General features: G+C 44.0%; 1 protein-coding gene across 7 annotated transcripts in view; it reads right to left on the reverse strand.

Annotated features, from left to right (window-relative positions):
• BOC (BOC cell adhesion associated, oncogene regulated) overlaps positions 1 to 19150 on the reverse strand; it is an 82466-nt gene that overhangs the window by 2191 nt on the left and 61125 nt on the right. For 4 of the 7 annotated variants that reach the window (XM_048493923.1, XM_048493922.1, XM_048493924.1 and 1 more), the window contains 11 exons: positions 16960 to 17232; positions 15754 to 16049; positions 11992 to 12151; positions 11149 to 11304; positions 10281 to 10487; positions 8545 to 8726; positions 6483 to 6588; positions 5916 to 6038; positions 4009 to 4230; positions 2991 to 3217; positions 1114 to 1184 (listed from right to left, as the gene is read on the reverse strand). In XM_048493923.1, coding sequence (XP_048349880.1) covers positions 1114 to 1184; positions 2991 to 3217; positions 4009 to 4230; positions 5916 to 6038; positions 6483 to 6588; positions 8545 to 8726; positions 10281 to 10487; positions 11149 to 11304; positions 11992 to 12151; positions 15754 to 16049; positions 16960 to 17232 — 2023 coding nt within the window. The remainder of the gene's footprint in view (positions 1 to 1113; positions 1185 to 2990; positions 3218 to 4008; positions 4231 to 5915; positions 6039 to 6482; positions 6589 to 8544; positions 8727 to 10280; positions 10488 to 11148; positions 11305 to 11991; positions 12152 to 15753; positions 16050 to 16959; positions 17233 to 19150) is intronic. The other 3 variants (XM_048493926.1, XM_048493928.1, XM_048493927.1) reach the window with 3 other exon arrangements.

Raw genomic sequence — 19150 nt, forward strand, 5'->3', positions numbered from 1 at the left:
ACTAGCCCAAGGTCACCCAGCTGGCATGTGTGGGAGTGTACAGGCTAATCTGAATTCCCCCTGCAGGATGGGAGCCTCCACAGTTCAGAAGCTGGCAGAGCAGGGAATCAAACCCCAAGTTCCCTCCAGGATTAGATACACTGAAGCTCTTAACCTCCTACGCCACTGCTGGAATTGCTAGCATCAAAGTCTTTGTAATTTCATCCTGGTTCCTCCAGATTAGAATGCACCTGCTCTTAACCACTACACCACTGCTGTTTTCTTTTAGAAAGGCAAAACAAAGGCAGACAATTAGAAAGGCAAAACAAAGTATCAAGTACCAAGTACAATAGAGCGACATTAAAACAGTGAACTTGAAGCATCAGAGCACATTTCAGCAGCTACCTCAGCTTTAAATACCCTGGGAGACCCCCAAGGAATACCAGGATGGCAACATGGAGGCAGGAAATAGCAAACCATCTCTGAACACCTTTTACCTTTAAAAAACCCCAGCAGGGTCACCATAAGTCAGATGTGACTTGATGAAAGAACAAAATAAGAAGTAGAAACTTTTTAACCAACTACTTGAAAGTGAGAAGGTGGAATGAATGGGCACATGTGGATGGAGGCAGCTCTTTAAGGATGCCTGTCCTTCAAAACCCATTTAGGGTTTAAAAATCATCACAACTGTATGAATTGACCCCAGAAATTGGCACTCAGGGAATCTGATACAATATGAAAGCTTTTAATCGGTCTCCGTTATCACTCTTGTTACTGAATTCCGAATCAAATGGCATTTCCAACCCTTTTCCGAGGTGGCGTCAAATAAAACAGATGGACTACAGTAGTTACTTTGGTTTAAAGGAAAGTAATGTATTCTGCCATTAGCAGAGTTTACAGATTATATCTTTAAAAAAATACATGCCTATACATTTTAATTTGTGGAAAAGCCAGCTTTCAGGAAACAACCTGTGAAATTAAATATGAAATTAAATTTTCCTGCATGCCTAAGAACTCCTATATTCCTAGTTTATTTCTGTATGCCACAAATGCTGATAGTAGAGCTCTTTCCCACCACATTCTGTGGTATTGTATGCTGTCACTGTATATTCAACCTCACAGCTAAAGACATACCTTTGATGCTCAACTGGAATATTTCCATTTTGGAGCACTCTCCCTTGGAGATATGAATTGGTCTCATTCTGCTGAGAATGGAAAATACATGTTAGAAAAGCAAAAATTCAGAATACAATTGAGAAGTCTTCCTTACAAAGCCTATATATACAGGTTCAGTTTTAGAAATTCAGAACCACGAGTGTTTCTTGCATTACAAAAACTGAGTTCCTTTGGAGGAATTGGCAGAGGATATCAGGCCACTAACTCTTTTTGGGCTCTATGTGCAGATTATTGCTGAGTTCTAAGCTTCTATCATCTTGAGATTCTTACAGAACACTAGCGGGGCCCGGCCACACATTGCTGTGGCTTATTGTGGTGAAATGGGAAAGGAACAGTAGCAGCAAATCAATTGCAGAGGCCAGCAGTACATGCTCATGGAAACACGCAGGCTGATACTGTGCGATGTCATTGATGTGTGTGATCGCATCCTCCCTCACTTCTCTTGCATGGCACCCCTCCCCCTACCTCCCTCCCCTTTCCCTTTGCTAGAGTGGGTGAGTCATATCCAGATGCTGTTCCCCCTCCCTCCCCCTTCCTTGCATACCACCCCTCACTCTCTCCCCTCCCTCACTTCTGTTCCCTTGCATGCCTCCCCTTTCGTCCCTTGCCTCCCCCACCCTCTCTTTCCTTGCATGCCACCTCTCCCCCTCCCTCCCTCCCATCTCCCTCAGCTAGTGTGGGTGGATCATATCCAGATGCTGGGCCTGCTTTCTCCCCTCCCTTGCATGCCACCCCTCACTCTCTGTCCCCTCCCTCACTTCTCTTCCCTTGCATGCCTCCCCCTCCATCCCTTCCCTCTCCCTACGCTGAATGTGTATGAGAGTATGTGTGTTGTGTGGTAGTAGTGGGTGAGGCACAGAGAGTGAACGGTACCTGCATGTGAGGGGGGGGAATCCCACCTGACGTCTCACACGGCAACGCGAGTATGTGTTTCATGTCCACTCGAGTTACTGCCTATGTACTATTTTCACTGCTCATGTCTGGCCATCTGAGCAAACATTCTAAGGGCACAAACATTCTAAGGGTGATAGTTACACACAGGCAGCTTCATGGCCTGGTGCGCCAGGAAAAAGATGTTTTACCTTGCTCAGGTGTGTTGTCTGACAGCGCGAAGTACGCAAGAACACAGTTGGGGGAATGAGTTAGTGTCTGAAATTTTCAGTGCGTTTGGGCCAGCAGGTATGGGGTTATTCTCGAAGCAACAAATGCATGGTTCCATTTTTATACTTATAGGTAAGAACATAAGAAAGGTCCTGCTGGATCAGACCAGAGTCCATCTAGTCCAGCACTCTCCTACTCGCAGTGGCCCACCTGGTGCCTTTGGGAGCTCACATTTGGGAGCAGGATGTGAAAGCAATGGCCTTCTGTTGCTGCTGCTCCTGAGTACCTGGTCTGCTAAGGCATTTGCAATCTCAGATTAAGGAGGATCAAGATTGGTAGCCATAGATCGACTATAGAAATATTCTCTAACATTATACACTGCTAAGAGTGAAATGCTTTAAAAGAATTTTCATGAATGGACTGTTTGTGTTGGATCCTTGCACACTATCTTAGTGCTTGAATGGGCTTTTAGTCACTCATTCAGAATCTGCAGAACAAACATATACTTGTTCAAACATCTAAAAAAAGTTTTAAAAATTTCCTGACAATTCCATTTTAGAATGGGATGAAGTTGGTGACAGCATGCTGTCCTTTCACTTTTGCTTTACAAGGCAAAATCAATGATACAGAAACACCAGATGGAATTCTAACATGGTTTTGCTTAGCTGTCAATTATCAGAGAAGATATGAGAAATATGATCTGCAACATCATGTGTTTTGCCTGAATAAAGTACCTGATAAACTTCATCTGGGCTATAATCTTGTAGTTTCGCAGTTGGATACCCTATTGTAGCTGGAGTAAAATGGCTATTAGCACCCTGGTGTACTGGAAGATGCACACCATTGGCATAACGCAACCCATTAGCTCGAGGAGTGGCGACCCCTTGCAGTGGAACCATGGTGTACTGGCAAGATGATACCAGCAGCCCTGCTCCAGGGAAGCCCAGATCTATGGTTTGCTCTGAAATGACAAATAAAAGAATATACATTTTCAATCAAGGCGTAGGCCCAACACTGTGTGTATATCAAGTGTGGTCAAGTCACAGCTGACTTAGGGCAACCCAGCAGGATTTTCAAGGCAAAAGGAAACCAGAGGTAGTTTGCCATGGCCTGCTTGTGTGTCACAACTTTTGTATTCCTGGGTGGCCTCCCATCCAAATACCTGCTAGGACCAACCCTGCTTAGTTTCTGGGATCTGACGTGATCAGGCTAACCTGGCCAACCAGGTTAGGGCAGGCCCAACATTAGTTGCAAGTTCAACTAGAAACACTGGACAGATTTACCAAGGAGGGAGAAGAAAGATGAAGGAAAAGTACTAGAGTGCAGAGAGGCCAGAGTATTTGGAGGCTTAATTAGCAGAGGCGTAGCAAGGGGGGAAAGTGCCCGGTGCACCAGTGTGTGCTCCACCCCTGCCCCAGAACACTCCCACCACACACCCATAGGGGCCCCCGGTGCATTGTGCACCTCCCCTCTTCTCCCTTGGAACTACGCCTCTGTTAATTAGTTAAGGCTATTTTAGGCCACAGAGCTGATTGAGACATAAATTCAAAAGTCAGACCTGATCATATGTACATGGTAACGTTGAGGCAGGATGAGTTCTACATGCAGCTTTTTGAGAATGACACTACAAGCAGGTACACCATAAGCTTTAGTCAGAACACACAATTCTCCTTATTATAGTCCCACAACTTTCTGTTCTGTTCACACACAACAGATTTCTCCAAGAAGTTTTACAGAACTGACTCCACTTACTCTGCTTGGACCAAGCCCTCCAAAGGCAACATGGGATGAAAGCCACAATAATGAGCACAATGGAGCCCAACACCACTCCAACGATCAAGTAGGGCAAATCACTGGAGCGAGCTACCATAGCCCCCGCTCCTAGGATATTATGACCACTGTTGGATGGTGGATGCTGTTGAGGGGATATTGTAGATGGTGGAAGGCGACCAGGTAGTCCAAAAGATTTACGAGCTTTAGGAAGAAAGGGAAAAAAGTATTAATATATTACTTATGTTTCTCTGCACACCTCTGTGCAATCCCTCTAGCTCACTCTATTTTTCACTTAATGTTTCACCTGTCTTTAGCCCATTTCAGATTTTCTCAAGCGATAGTGTGAACAGGCATGACAGGAAAATTGAGATGGCAGCAGAACTCTCAGCCCTCAATCTACATGCCTCCATTGTATGTATGCATAACATGTATGCATTGTATGTATGCATAACAATCGCAGCCCAATTTTTCAAGGTTCCTAGTCCAACTGAGTGTTCTGCACACAAAAATGGCAGCATCCATGAATGTGAAACATAGATCTAATGAATGTGAACACAGTTCAGATATGGGGTGAGGATTTCTTGTTCTCTATGTTCTCTGTATTCTGCAATCAGATTCAGATTAGTGGCATCTCTAGTAAATTTGACTTCCCAGTTGTCTCACATACCTTATGCACCCATATGTTAAAATATGTCCCTTTTATAACACCCAAGCAAAATAACTAATAGTTTATTACTTACACTTTTTTCCCCCGTTTCTTAGTTTTACAAGGAGAACCAAATGATTACTACCTGCTGGAGGGTTTGCAATTGAGCCACAGATGGATTCATTTATTTCATAGCTGTGTCTCTCTGATTTTTAGCTCTGAGTTTCATTCTTCCACTCAATTATAGGGATCAGTGTGATGTGTGCAGAAGATGGGTAGAATCAGGAACAGGCAACTGTTAATGAAATCCATATGCACCATCTTTGGACTCCCATGTTGAGTAGCGTAAGCGAAGTCAAATCTTTCCTCATCTATAAATATTAGTTAAGCAGACCTGCCTCTGCTACAATCTGAGAACTGGATGCAGAATTCAGTCAGTGTAATATTTGCTCCAAGCTACAGAACAAAGCACATTAATATTCCCTTGACAAAATTAACTTATTGTATAATACCTCTACTAAGTAAATCACTTACTTAGTATCACAGCTACTGGTTACAGTTTCTCTTTGAACTAGGTTGCAATGCCAATTGGACTATGCTGTATGCAGAGCCAGGAAAGGCCTTGGGGTGGTGGTGGTGGTGATGGTGTGTGTGTGTGTGTGTGTGTGTGTGTGTGTGTGTGTGTGTGTGTGTGTGTGTGTGTGTTATAAAGCTTCAAGTGACACTAGGTGTTACAACATCTGGTAGGCAAGAGATGGCTTTCAAGAAGGGCATACAAAGAATCGTAGACTCATAGAGTTGGAAGAGACCCCAAGGGTCATCAAATCCAACCCCTACAATGCAGGAACACACAATCAAAGCACTCCTGACAGATGACCATCCAGCCTCTGTCAGGAGCGCTTTGATTGTATGATTGAACACATTTCAATCATCAGGACTCTTATCCTTGTTCAGTACGCACCAGTGGTTCCCAAGCTTGCAGCTCTCCAAGACCTCACTTTGAGATAAGGGCCCAGCCTGCATCTGGACATGGCCCACCCACCCTAGCGGAGGGAGGGGAGGGAGGGGGAGGGGTGGCAGGGAAGGGGAGGGAGGGAGTGGGGGTGGCATGCAAGAGAGGAAAGGGAGGGGTTTAATCTAGTTTCATTATCCATGGGCACATTTCTAGGCCTCTCTTGAATCTCTTCTAAAACCAGTTTGAATAACAGTGCAGTCAGTGGGGGTGATGCCCTGTGGCTACCTTTGGTCTCACAGATCATCACGTTGCTGAATTCGCTCTCTCCACCCTCATTGAAACACTGCATTTTTATGTCATATGAAGTCTCTGGCTGTAGATGGCTGATGTAATGCCAATACCGGTCACCTGAGTAAGAAGCAACATATATTAGTGCCATCACTTTCTTATATCACATAGATATATAATGCAATCCCTATGCAATTACTCCAATCTGTCCATCAAGGTCAGTGGGCTTAGACTCTGCACAGATAGTATATTTTCTACCAAACAAAAAAAGATCTTTCTTGAACAGGGGCACAGAAATGTTGGCAAGAGGTGTTCTACCATTATCTTGTGACACTTTATTGAAAAAGTTTTGCAGGGCAATCCTGAAGAGGATTGTACTCAGTGGAACTTAATCCCAGAAAAGTGTTCTTAGAACTACTAGCTTTAGTTGCAACTAGCCAGATGTAGCTGAATCTCGGCATCATCCAACAAACCAGCGCATTCCATATAAACTCTTTTTAGTAGGTGGCTAGTAGACATTTAATGGCAATTAACAGGAGGAGCCAACTAACTGATAGCTCTTACCTTCGACCACGTCCTTCTTGTAATCACTATCATTATCACTGTCTGTTGGTCGATAGTAGATGTAAAAACCATGGATTGGGGTATTGTTATTGCTGGATGGGGTATACTGTAGGGATGAGTAGAAAGCAGAGATTAACAGAAGCATGGGTGCTCATCAAAGCAGCTCTTCTATGGAGCTGCTGCAGGAAATTGTTCCTCAGATAATATTTTTAATATTTTTTACTGGGTGACAATCAAAGAGAGAAGATCCTGAGGACCACTTCAACCCATCTGTCAACAATCTAACCCTGAGGAGAGCAACAGGAACATATCCCTCACTAAACTGAACATCAAGGATGAAATGTCTTGGCCACTCACTGAGTGTACACAAACTGGATTCTCTTCTCATCAAATGAATCAGAACATAGCATTTGCATTTTCCCCACAGCCATTTACTTTCAGTCCTTACCCATAATTTTGGGTAGTGGTGGGGGGACAAACTTGAAAAATCTAAAGTCATTATGACACCACAATGGAAAATACGGGGAGAAAGAGATGCACTAACGGCAGAATTTCTTCACACAACAAGAAATGAAATTGCGGAATTTATTGCCAGTGGACGTAGTGGTGGCCACTAGCATACATGACTGTAAAAGGGGGGAGTAACGGATTAATGGAGGAGAGGTCTATCAGTGACTACCAGCAGTGGCGATTAAAGGGAATCTCTGCATCCAAATGCAGTAGACTTCTGGATGCTAGAAGGCATCTTGGCTGCCATGCTCTGTTTTTTGACCCTTGAGGGCAACTGGCTTGTGATGGTGTGATTGTACTAGATCAGGGGTTTGCAACCTGTGGCTCTCCAGATGTTCATGGACTACAATTGGCCATGGTGGCAGGGGCTAATGGGAATTGTAGTCCATGAACATCTGGAGAGCCGCAGGTTGAAGACCCCTGTACTAGATGGACCATTGGTCTGATCTAGCAAGACATTTCTTACATTTGGCTAAAGCAGGAATTCTCAACACTGTGAATAAGACTCCAATCACAAGGCAAGTCCTGCATCTTGCTGCCCTTCCCTCCATCTTCAGACTGTGACTTGAGTTATAACATATGTAAACAGACAGTCAGTGGGTCGTAGTGGTTAAGAGCAGTGGGCTCTAATCCAAATAAGTGGGTTTGTTTCCCCACTCCTCCACATGAAGCCTGCAAGGTGACCTTGGGCCAATCACCGTTCTCTCTGAACTCTCTCAGCCCACACAGAGGCAAGCAGTGCCAAACCACTTCTGAACATCTCTGGCCTTGAAAATTCCACAGGGTTGCTGTAAGCCAGCTGTGACCTGACAGCACTTTCCACAACCAAAGAGAGATACATTTCTCTTGATAGTGTCTTCATGGACAGGCAGTAGCTCCCAAGTGTTCCCAGTGTGGTTACTTGAGATCAATTAAAAAGTGAGGCCATTTATTTTATACAAGAACACAAAGCAAATGCCTTTTGACTAGGTTGTGTTGCCCTGGGCAATGCTCTCTGCCCAACTGGTCTCTATCCTCTTGCACTATTAATCCCTTCTTCCTGCCACCTTAAAAAGAGCCCCTTTCTCAATAGTGTAGGACTTCTAATCTTTTCAGCATTTTAAATCACATCAGCATGTCTATTTTAAAGTCCTTTTAGCACTCTTTGGAAAAATATTGCCATAATACTGGTGCAGAGTGCTGTCTGCACAGGTCTCTCTCCTTCTGTTCTACCTGCATCCTTCCTACCACACTTTCTGGGCTATTCAGAAGCCTCCTTCCTGTTTTTGTGACACCTGGTTTCATCTCACCCTTTCTCAAAGGTGTTAGTTCTCCCTTCCAGTTTTATGTCTGCAGTATTTCCAGGCTAAGAGTGTGTGACTGGCCCAAGATCATCCAGTGAGCTTTCACCACAGCCATGTGGAAACATTGTGATCTCGAAAGACCTTGGTCAGACCGTGCGCAAACATTCAGGTACGATCTTTTAACAAATAGTGCAGTTTCTACTGAGCTCAGTCGGCTGCAGCAAGCCGCTCCCATTCGTTGTATGCCAAGCCTAGTCCCTTCTACTTACCACCCATTTCAGCATAATGGTGGTTTCGTTGATGGCATCGGTGAAGGTGATATAGGGGCCTGCAACGGGGCGCTCGTATGCGCGGTTGCTGTAACCTGACACCACATATGGTTTAGATGCAGCGCTGGGTTCGCTCTCGCCAAGTATGTTCAATGCTCGTACCCGGAATTTGTAGGACGTGCCTAGAGCGTGGAAGGAGAAAACAATGGATGTGAACAGGGGAGTGATATCTGACCTTGGTAAGACTGCTGTAAATCTCTTCCTGCAAACTGAGCCGTTCCATGTTAACAGGTGGCAAGGGGCCATATTGCAAGGCAGCTGTTTCTTGCCTAGCGATCGAAGCAGCAAAAGCCTTTCAGTTTTGTTCTCCCCACCAAACCTATGACTGTTGTGCTGTCTGAATCGTTATGGTCATCGCTTTATTCCTGAAACAGGTAATACTGAATGGCAGTTATTGTTTCACAAAATGTGCCAAACAGAATTGTCTTGTGGAAGGAACAAAGCTGCGGTGGTTCAGCTCAGGAGGTGACTTTTATCAGAGATTACACCTTTCCTACACTAATTGTCTTATATGATCTGATCTCTTTCCTGGTTCTACACTTTCAGGCCAACTGCACTTTGTCTTACTAGGAATCTTTGCTGTCAGTTTCAAGTGTCATCATATTTTGTAGGCCACTTGACTGAAAAGTTTATTACACTTGCAATCTACCTTGGGTCCCAATGAGAAAGGTGGACAATAAAGGAAAGCACTAAGCCAGTGGTGGCGAACCTATGGTACGGGTGCCAGAGGTGGCACTCAGAGTCCTCTCTGTGGGCATGCGCAAAGATTGCCCCCCCACACAAACATCTAGGCTGGCCTGGGCCACTGGGCTCAATTATTAACATTAAACCTAAGACCTAGTTTTGGGGAAGCAGTGTAGGTAACCCTGTTAAGTGCTGTTAAACCCCACTGATTTTCATGCAAAGAACCAAAGCACGATCCTTTACCTGGGAATAAGCTTGTTTGCTGGCAATGGGGCTTGCTTCTGAGTAAACCCTCCTAGGGTCGTGATTGACCCGTTCGAAGAGTTGCATGATTGCTTCAAAGCAAAACCAACGACTACCACCAAGCTTACTCCCCAGTAACTCATGCCTCGGAGCCAACTGTTTTTTCTGAACGAAAACCTCAATATTCAGGTTAAATTGCCGTGTTGGCACTTTGCGATAAATAAATGGGTTTTGGGTTGCAATTTGGACACTCGGTCTCAAAAATGTTCGCTATCACTGCACTAAACAGTTAGACCCTCCTAAACACATTGACTTTGTTAGATTTAAGGCCCAGTCCGCGGGGAGGGGAGGGGGAGAATAATGTTGTGGAGGGGTGGCAGTCTCACACTAGTGGATTTGCCCTCCCTGGGGCACCTACCCCAGCAAAGGAGCAAACATGCCAGCAGCTGGCTGCAGCACCCCTCTGGAATGCCCGGACACCACTGCCTGTCCCATCAGCACCGGAGGTTGTGATGACCTTAGTTGGCTGCCACCCAAGGTTTAGTGCCAGAAGCACCCCAGCCCTCGAACTTATGCCACCCTTTTGAGTGGCATATGTCCATGGAGCCCTATGGAGGTCTTTCTGGTGGCAGGGTTTTTGTTTGCCTGTTTTCTTCTCCCTCCCCGCACTGCTGGAAAGCCCTCTGGAGGCAGTGGCGACAATTTATCCAAGGGCCACAACAAGCCTGTGTGCAAAGAAGGGTTCCTACCTTTCTCCAGTCCTGTAATTTCCACAGAGAGACGAGAAGGAGGGATGTTGCTTGTTGCCAGCACCCAGTCCCCGAGTTTTTTCAGTTTCCTGTATTCCACTCGGAATGACTGAATGGGGAAACCTCCATTCCCTCGGGGAATCCAGGTAACATAGACAGATGTTTCAGACGCCATCGAAATGGTGGGGCGATCAGGAGCTTCTGGAGCTATAAGTAACAGAAGAGTCAAACTACTGGATCCAGCCTAACATTTCTATTCATCGTTGGCAAGGAGAAATAAAAGGGATTTTACCTGCCTATAATAAAGAACTTGTTTAAAAACATAAGACTTTGCTCGTTAATCCCTTTTATCACCAAAGCAACATCACTGTCAAAGCAGCTGAAAGGAGACATTTTTCAAGATTACAAGCATGGTAAGTGGTGATAATGGTCTTGAAAAGTCCATCCTGATCCAGGTGGAATCTGAAGAGGGTATGTATAACGGGGTACCTCAGATGAATATAAATTGAAATATGAGTATTTTGTGGGGGCACCAGGTACCACAGATTTTTTTAAACTTGTAAATTCTAAAAACAAAAGTTTTATTTTTATAGTACAGTACAATGTCAGCATTTTTTAAAAAATAAGAAGAGCTCAGTAAAGATACAAGGTCTCTTATTCCACTGTATCAGGTGACACATTGTTTGGCAGGTGCTCGCTGCCAGAAAAGAAAAATCATCCATACTTTGAAGAGAAGCATGGCCTAATAAAGGACTAACAGAGCTAAACAAGCCATCCTGCCATCTCTTCAATTTAGCTTTTTCTTTTCCTCATTCATGTTCCAATTTAAGCTTTTCCAAATCCCTGCTGTCCCCAAACCATTTGGCACCTGCACCCGAAGTTCCCTTCTGCCTAAAATCTGGCATGGCCTTACGGGACAGGCGAGTGTTGTCTGATGGGTTGCTGCTTCGAGTGCTTGTGCCTGGGTCGTCTTTCTGAATCTGCTGCTCTTTACTGGCAATAATATCTGGTTTTGGACGCCGTCCTAAACAAAACAAACACAGTTAGCAAAGATACGGTAAGGTAAAATGAGGTTTGAAGGCTATTTGATACCTACATTTCAAGGAATTCTATAGGACTTTGGGTGATAATGAAGTGGTTCTCTGGGGTGCTACGTTTGTAAGCAGACTTTCTAATGTTCACCTATTTGTTTCCATGTCAAGAAGGAGAAATGTGTCTTGTACTTTTAATGCTTCAAATGTGGTGTTCTCTGTCTATCACATATTTTTATCCTGTTCTTTCAACCCAGGGAGCTTGTGGCATGGTTCCTTGACAGTTCAGTTTTATCCACACAAAGAACTCTGTGAGATAGGTTAAGCTGAGAAACAGGGAGTGCCTGACCCAAAGTCACCCAGTGAGACTGTAAAAGCCTTCCTAATCCGACACGCTAACTACTACACAACACTGGCTCTCCAGTAAAAATTCTAATAATAATAACAGTTCCATCCAAATGATATCTTTTATCTTATAATGATATCTATACAGAAGAAACCTTATCTGTCAGACAACTACTGCTAGGCAGAAATGTAGCTTTGTCTGATGAACATTTATAGTGGGGAAAAACAAGGAAAGAAAATGTTGAAGTATTACCCCTCTCTGTAACCAACACATAGCCTTTTTCTCTCTCACAAGGAGATAAACTGTCTCTTTAATTAAAGATCTTGATCTTTACCAGTTCTGAAGGTCACCATGGCTGTCTGGCCTTCTCCAGCACAGTTGTAAGCAGCCATCTCTACCTCATATAAGCTTCCTGGATCAAGTTTTATTAGAGTAAGACGGTGTTGACTGGCAGGGACATTTCTAACTGTCCAGTTGTCTGATGAATTCATGACCTGTTGAAGAGCAAGACACCATCAATGAATTTCAGGTAGACCTATTCATGAGGGGTAACAAAACACAAGCTTTGGCTAAAGCAAATCTGAAATGTTAAAAGCTCACTTCTCATTACTTTTAAACTACTTTACACCATTCTTTTATTGAATTGCTATCACTTAAAGGATGCTGTTCAGCACAAAAGTCTATTAACAGAACACTAGAGTTGAAAAACAAAACAAAAATGTTGGTCATGAGTCCTACCCCTACCTCCCCCATCAAATTTCACTGGCAAATTGGCATGACAGTACTACCTGGATAAGATTTTTAAGGTATTCTCCAAGTGAGACGAGAATATGGTAGCACAGTTGAGCATACCAGTTCAGAAATACCACCATATTTCCACACAGTAATATGACTTTCTCAATAATGGAGGGGCAACATTTTGAAGGACACTTCCTCATACACTCCTTTGTAGCTCTTAGACACGTCTGTGTACCTCCCTCAGATCAGCACCTCACAAAATATAACAGCGCTGAAGCCACCTACCCTAAAAGACTACAATGTGGTTTTTTTTTATTCCAGAGACCAGCGAGCTACCCAAAATCAGTTCTGGTACATGGGTATGTGGGTTTTAAAAATATTTTTGGGCAAACATCTAGTTGTGTGCGACTGGCCATTCAACAACTAGTCATCGAAATGGAGATTCACATCCCTAATGGCTTGAAAACTCATGTTTCAGTTGTGTTACACATAAAGATCCATCAATCTCCCACAAAGGAAGGGCCTTTCATATCTCAAACAATGTGTGATTCTAATGGCTTCTCCAGCGGAAAATAAGCATTCCAATAAGGTCCTGTTGCGCAAGAGCTATGATGACAACAGGAACACCTCAACTGATCATCCGTCAATATCTGAAGTCAATAGATTAAGATTTCACTTTCTGTTTTTGTTACAAGACTTGAGGATTCAGTAGAGGAGTGTTACAGACAATGAGACAGAAACAACCATGCAGGAGTACTGCTCATTACAGTAAACTGTTGTAGTAAATTCAGTTCTATATACAGTTCAGATACAAAAATATATCTGTTTTGAAAATCCTTTCAGTTTCAGAAGAATAATAACTTTAAAAGGCCCCCAAATAAAATTATTATTTATTTTTAGGAAAAAAATGTATACCATCTCTCCAAAGAACCTGCCCAAGGCACCTTACAAAATAGAACAGAACACGAACATAAAATATTAAAAGTTATTAATTACATTCCAGCATTAAAAGCCTAAACAGACCATCAAAACACTGAGCAGTTTAAAATAAAACCAACAGGGCAGTGAATCCATTTGGCTCCCTCTCTGCCCCTTCTTTGTGGGGCAAGACCCTTTTCCAGGGCTTTACTCTTCCCCCCACCCTAGTCTGCACCCCCTGCATGTGGGATGGCTGGGGCACCTTGTCTGGGACCTGTACAATTGGACCCCGTGCTCTAATCCTCTTGAGATCTATGGGGTCTTTAGTGGGCAAATAGCACTAGATCCCCAGCAACTTTGGTGCTGTTGGCTGAAAAAACAGTCACTCAATCACCCCCTCTCCACTTTGTAAAAAGTTCCCCACAGTAATAGAATGCTAGAAAAAAAGAAAACCCTAAAATGGTATTGAAGACCCAGACTGTATTGAATACTAGTATCTACCGTATATACTGGCGTATAAGCCGAGTTTTTCAGCCCTGTTTTAAGGCTGAAAAATGCCCCCTCGGCTTATACACGAGTCACCGCTTACCAGCCAGCTCTTCAGGCCTCTGCCGAGGCTGGGGGCATGGCCCGGGACGACCTCCCTGTGGCTGCACAAGCTGCTTGTTGCTGCCCTCCTCAGAGCGTGAAGGGGAACCCCGAGGCACCCCAGCTGGCTGGGCTTCCACAAACCCAGCCGGCAGGCAGAGGGAGCTCCTTATTTGGGCAGTGACTCCCCCTGATGTCACTGCCCAAATAAGGAGCTCCCTCTTCCTCCCAGCTGGGTTTGAGAAATCCCAACCAGCCAGCAGGCAGAGGGAGCTCCTTATTTGGGTAGTGACATCAGGGGGAGTCACTGCCCAACTAAGGAACTCCCTCTGCCTCCCAGCTTCCCACCCTCGGCTTATACGTGAGTCAATAAGTTTTCCCAGGTTTTGGTAGTAAAATTAGGTAACTCAGCTTATGCACGGGTCGGCTTATACACGAGTATATACGGTATATCTTTCTTGAAATCTGAACATACAATATACCATATTTTTTCGAGTGTTCAGTCTTAGTTCCTATGCCCCTAACCAAACCTAGTGCAACTATTTCCTTTCCACCATTTCCTTTCCAAGCCATGGTTATTTAAACACAGGCTATAGTCCTAAAATCTATGCAGTGAACACATTTATATGGGTCTAAGAGGAAGTGAAGTCAAGTAAGCCTTTATTGGCATAAGAGGAAGCTGATATAATGTAAGTCCATATTTATTCTGGAGAAACTTTTGTACATACGTTTAATGAGTTTTTGGGGTAATCTTTAATGACAAGACTGCACAGCAGTGTGAGTTATTTAACTAGCAAAGATGGCATTGGAGCACCCTATAAATAGTGATGTATAGCTACATCCCTAGTGAAAAAAATGCTACAACATATGTATTCTTGTTTTCCCAGTCCCAGTCTTGTTTTCTACAACATATGTATTCTTGTTCTGACACAGTCACAGTTTTGCAAAATGGTTCTCCATTATACAAAGGCCATTTTGACTATCTGGTTGGTTATCAGTTTGCACAAGTGTCAGTAATGTAAAGGTTAATAGGAACATACCCTGTCTGTAAATACCTTTAAGACATAAGAAAGAGTCTCCAGCTGAGAATTTGTTCTGTGCTGGAAACCTGTTAGTGTGAAGTGCAATGACCCGTGGTGACTTCTCCTGACCCAAGAACTTTCCAGGTGAAACTCTGGAGAAAAGCAACAACCTAACCTCACAACCAAAAAGGACCACTTCCAAGCTTGTATGTCAGGATTTCACATTCATATGGAATCAACCTTTGATTTGGAACTGCGTTCTGATCAAAAAGTTCAGTCTCCTGGAGACAATAACTAGGAAGTCTCTTAATAATGCCTATTCTACTTAAGGATCAGGGAGAGTTTCACAATTAAGAATGCCACAGTAATTAGAACCACAATATTGCCGCCCTAAACACAGTTACACCCTTCCTAGCTCATTTACTTCAATGGACTTTAAAAGGTGCAGTGTTGCTTAGGATGGCCATGTAGAAGAACGAGAAGAACACAAATGAAACAGCTAAGTAAAATCGATCATAACCACAGTATAGTACACATTTTGGGTCAGCCACTATTGCCCACTGTCACTTCCTCCTGCAAGTCTGCAATCTTTCCCTCCTGCTGATTCTCCAATCTAGCATTCACTAAAGCAATCACTTCCTCATACTAGTTCCCACCCAGTGAACAGCATTAAATGTCTCACTCATCCAAAGGTTGCTCCGGAACCTACACTGACAGTGAGAAGCACAAGCCATTCAGAGCTTTTTCACACAGAAAACAACTCATCAAGCAATAAGGTATACGGATGACACACAGGCAAGGGGAAAAGAACAGAACGAGGAAATGCTAACCTTGCGATGTTTAACAAGATAGTAGAGGACCGGGGTTTTGCCATCATGTCGTGGTTTCCACAAAAGATCATAAGAATCTGTTTTAGTTGTCCGAGGAGAGCTTAGAATGACAGGGGCCTCAGCTGGAGACACAAGACCTTTGGTAGTACACTGGACAGAAACGGCTGGTGTGGTAGGCCTGGGCCTCAGGATAGCTTTATCTTTCAGAACTTTTTCACTGCTGCTAAATCTGTTAGGCAACACGGCAGGCTGAGTTAAGTCTCCACCAGTATTCCACTGTGGCTTCAGTGTTGGTGCTGGAAGAAAGTAACGTGCAGATCATGTTTAACACTTGTGCAAATGTAGAAAATACTAAAAAAGCTTAATTTCTCAAAATTGACACCAAGTCACAACCAACAAGCAGGAAATGTGAAATAGACACTTTATAACTGATTCTCAGCCTCAATGTATCCAATTCTCAACAAGATAGATGATTCTACAAACCGGAAAAAGCCCCATGTTTGCAGAAAAATCTAAAAAGATACATGGGGGAAGGGATCAAGAACCCCAAATTACAAAAGGAGCACTTGTAGCTTTAACAAACAAATATCCTCAGTGTCTGTTTCTAGGCAACCACAACAGTATTGTTAGACTTCAAGCCTTGCTTTCTGTAAGTAAAAGAGTTCTTTTGGCTCTTTGTGGCCAAGTCTGTCAGTAACCACTGAGGAGAACTCTTTGTGGCGAAGTCTGTCAGTGACCACTGGGTGATTTACTACCACCCAACCAGAATGTCTCAACCAGATGAAGTACTGTTTGTACTGCAAAGATGTACAACATAAATTATACTGTAGCTGGAAAATCTGTATTTCTCCAGAATTTGAGATATTCTGATAAGAGATAATATTGCAAAGATCAAGGAGAAAATGTCAAAAAAGGAGACAAAATGGAGTAAAAGGAATAGGGATTTTGAAGAGACAGTCACAGACAAATGCACATCAACTTTTCCCACTTTCCACTTCATGCCCATTTCAAAGCCCACTAAACTTTCTAGAATTTTAGCAGGAAAGTTAAATGCCCACAGCAACTTAAATTCTACAAATTTGCTATGGTAAGATTCTTCTAAACCAGAATTCAGCTTCTGTGCTTCATGACATGGTAATAATGTGGGGAGCATACACTTCCATGTGCATTCCCCTACAAACCCTCTTAACTTCAATAGAGACTTACCAGGGGGAGCAATTCTCAGCTGCACCATTGCTTGTGCACTTCCAACTTCATTCTCTGCCATGCACTGATATATCCCTTCATCCTCAGGCCCCACACTGGCGACACGGAGGACTCTGCGAGATAGCTGCATTCGATGACTGGAGAAGAGAGGAACTGCATTACGAAGCCACACAACTGATGGCTGGGGGTTCCCTCGTACCTTGCAGGTGAATTTTGCACTCTGACCCCATGTGATGATTTGCTGTGACAGTTCCATGCTAACCTCTGGTGGTTCTGAAAACAGAACAGATTTCAAATTATCTGGAGAAAGACATAAGATGAATCTGTGCTTCTGAAACTGGCAATTAAGTATTTGCTACTGTCATAAACACATGTTACGAAGAGGAGACCTACTATCCAGAACTATATTCCATTGGATCAGCCATTTTGCCTGCAGCTCAAATGTCTCATAGCTATTGGACAATTTGTCACATAATTCATATACTTCAAACACTACCCTTGAAAGATAGCAACTTGCATACCTTTACCCTGCCCTTTTATTTTTTCCTCTAAAAATATAGAAGTCATGAACTGTCACTTTGTCTTTTTGCTTAATTGTTACACTTGCCCCAGTATTTGTAGAGCCTTAAAACATTTTCTGGATTACGAAAAAGACTTGCCTCTCTTATTTTTCTCTTTGTGTGTGTGTGTGCGTGCGCGCACGCGCACCCCAGACATGTAACTTGAATTCCAATTAAGAACTGATGCCTGCTCTTCACAGTGTATTCAGTCTAGCTTATTGCATGTTTAGTTTGTTAATACACTTTTTTGGTTTATTTTGAGAATGTCTGTGTGTGCTTCTCAATAAACAATTCTGTTTTACTGGTACTGGAGGGTTTTCCGGGCTGTGTGGCCGTGCTCTGGTGGATTTTGTTCCTAACATTTTGCCTGCATCTGTGGCTGGCATCTTCAGAGGTGTATCACAGAGAAAAGTCTGTTTCTCACTGTGTCTAAGTGAGAAGGGAAAGTTTAGTGGGGTATACTGTCCATGTCCCAGTGTGGGGAACCAATCATTAAGTGTTTGGGTGGAACTTGCTATGCAAAGGTGTGGTTGTATTGCAGGTGAGGTTATCAGTCCATTTTTAAAGTACTGGGATTCTGTTTTAATCTTCTCGTGCTTACTTGGAACTGAATGCTTTTGGCTGTGTCTTTACCTAAACCACTTGTGCAGTTTTCCTAATGTTGCCCTATATAATTCACTAAAATAAAAATAGAACTGATGAATCCCCAACTAATGGGCATGCAGGAGAGTCCTCCAGCTTGGGCTGGCGGTAGCCAAGCCCTCCTCCCAGGAGCTAGCAGACCCAGCCAGGGTAGGGCAGCAAGCTGCCCTCCCGTTCAACCTGGCAGCAGCCCAGCCCTCCCCTACAGGAGTAAGCATGGGGCAGTGGTGGCAGCAAGGCACTGTCCTACTTGGCCCGGCAGCAGCCCAGTCCTCCCCCTCAGGAGCAAGCAGAGCCCAGGGGCAGCAAGCTGCCTGGCAGCAGCCCAAGCTCTCAACTGCAAGGACAGGCAGAAGCAGCATCAAGGTGCTGAAGTAAGCAAGCACAGGTTGAAGGAAGCACAGAAAGAAACAGGCCACCGTGTCACTCCCCATCCCATGTGTCAAACTGCCCCAGTTGCACTGAGGCAAAGCAAAAAAAAAAGGGGGGGGGGGCAAGGAGCGCAGAAAAGCTGGGGAAAGACACCTAAGGGGCCCCGGGGCAAAGTCTGAGAAGAGTAAACAGAGACCCTTTTTGCCCGGATTCACTATCTTGTTTAAGGTGTTCTGTGGTCTGTGTGAAGGAGCACCCTGTACTCAATGTATTGTCGAAGTCATTCACAGTGTGTAACAGACTTCCCTCTGTGATACACCTCTGAAGATGCCAGCCACAGATGCAGACGAAATGTTAGAAACAAGATCCACCAGACCACGGCCACACAGCCCGGAAAAACCACCAGAACCCTGTACTCAGTTTGGACAACTGCCCGGTTCTTTCTCTTATTAGAAGGGGGCTGGAAAAGATGTGGGTTGAAGAGATAGGCAAGAGGTTGAGGGCACCCTTTCCCTTTGCCCCTCCCCAGAGGGAGCAATTTTTTGAGGGGGGGAATTTCAGTACTTGCCCCAGGCACCATTTTCTACAGGTACGTCACTGGGAAGAAGTAGCTGATG

The sequence above is a fragment of the Sphaerodactylus townsendi genome, linkage group LG04, assembly GCF_021028975.2.
Source record: "Sphaerodactylus townsendi isolate TG3544 linkage group LG04, MPM_Stown_v2.3, whole genome shotgun sequence".
Classification (NCBI taxonomy): Eukaryota; Metazoa; Chordata; class Lepidosauria; order Squamata; family Sphaerodactylidae; genus Sphaerodactylus; species Sphaerodactylus townsendi.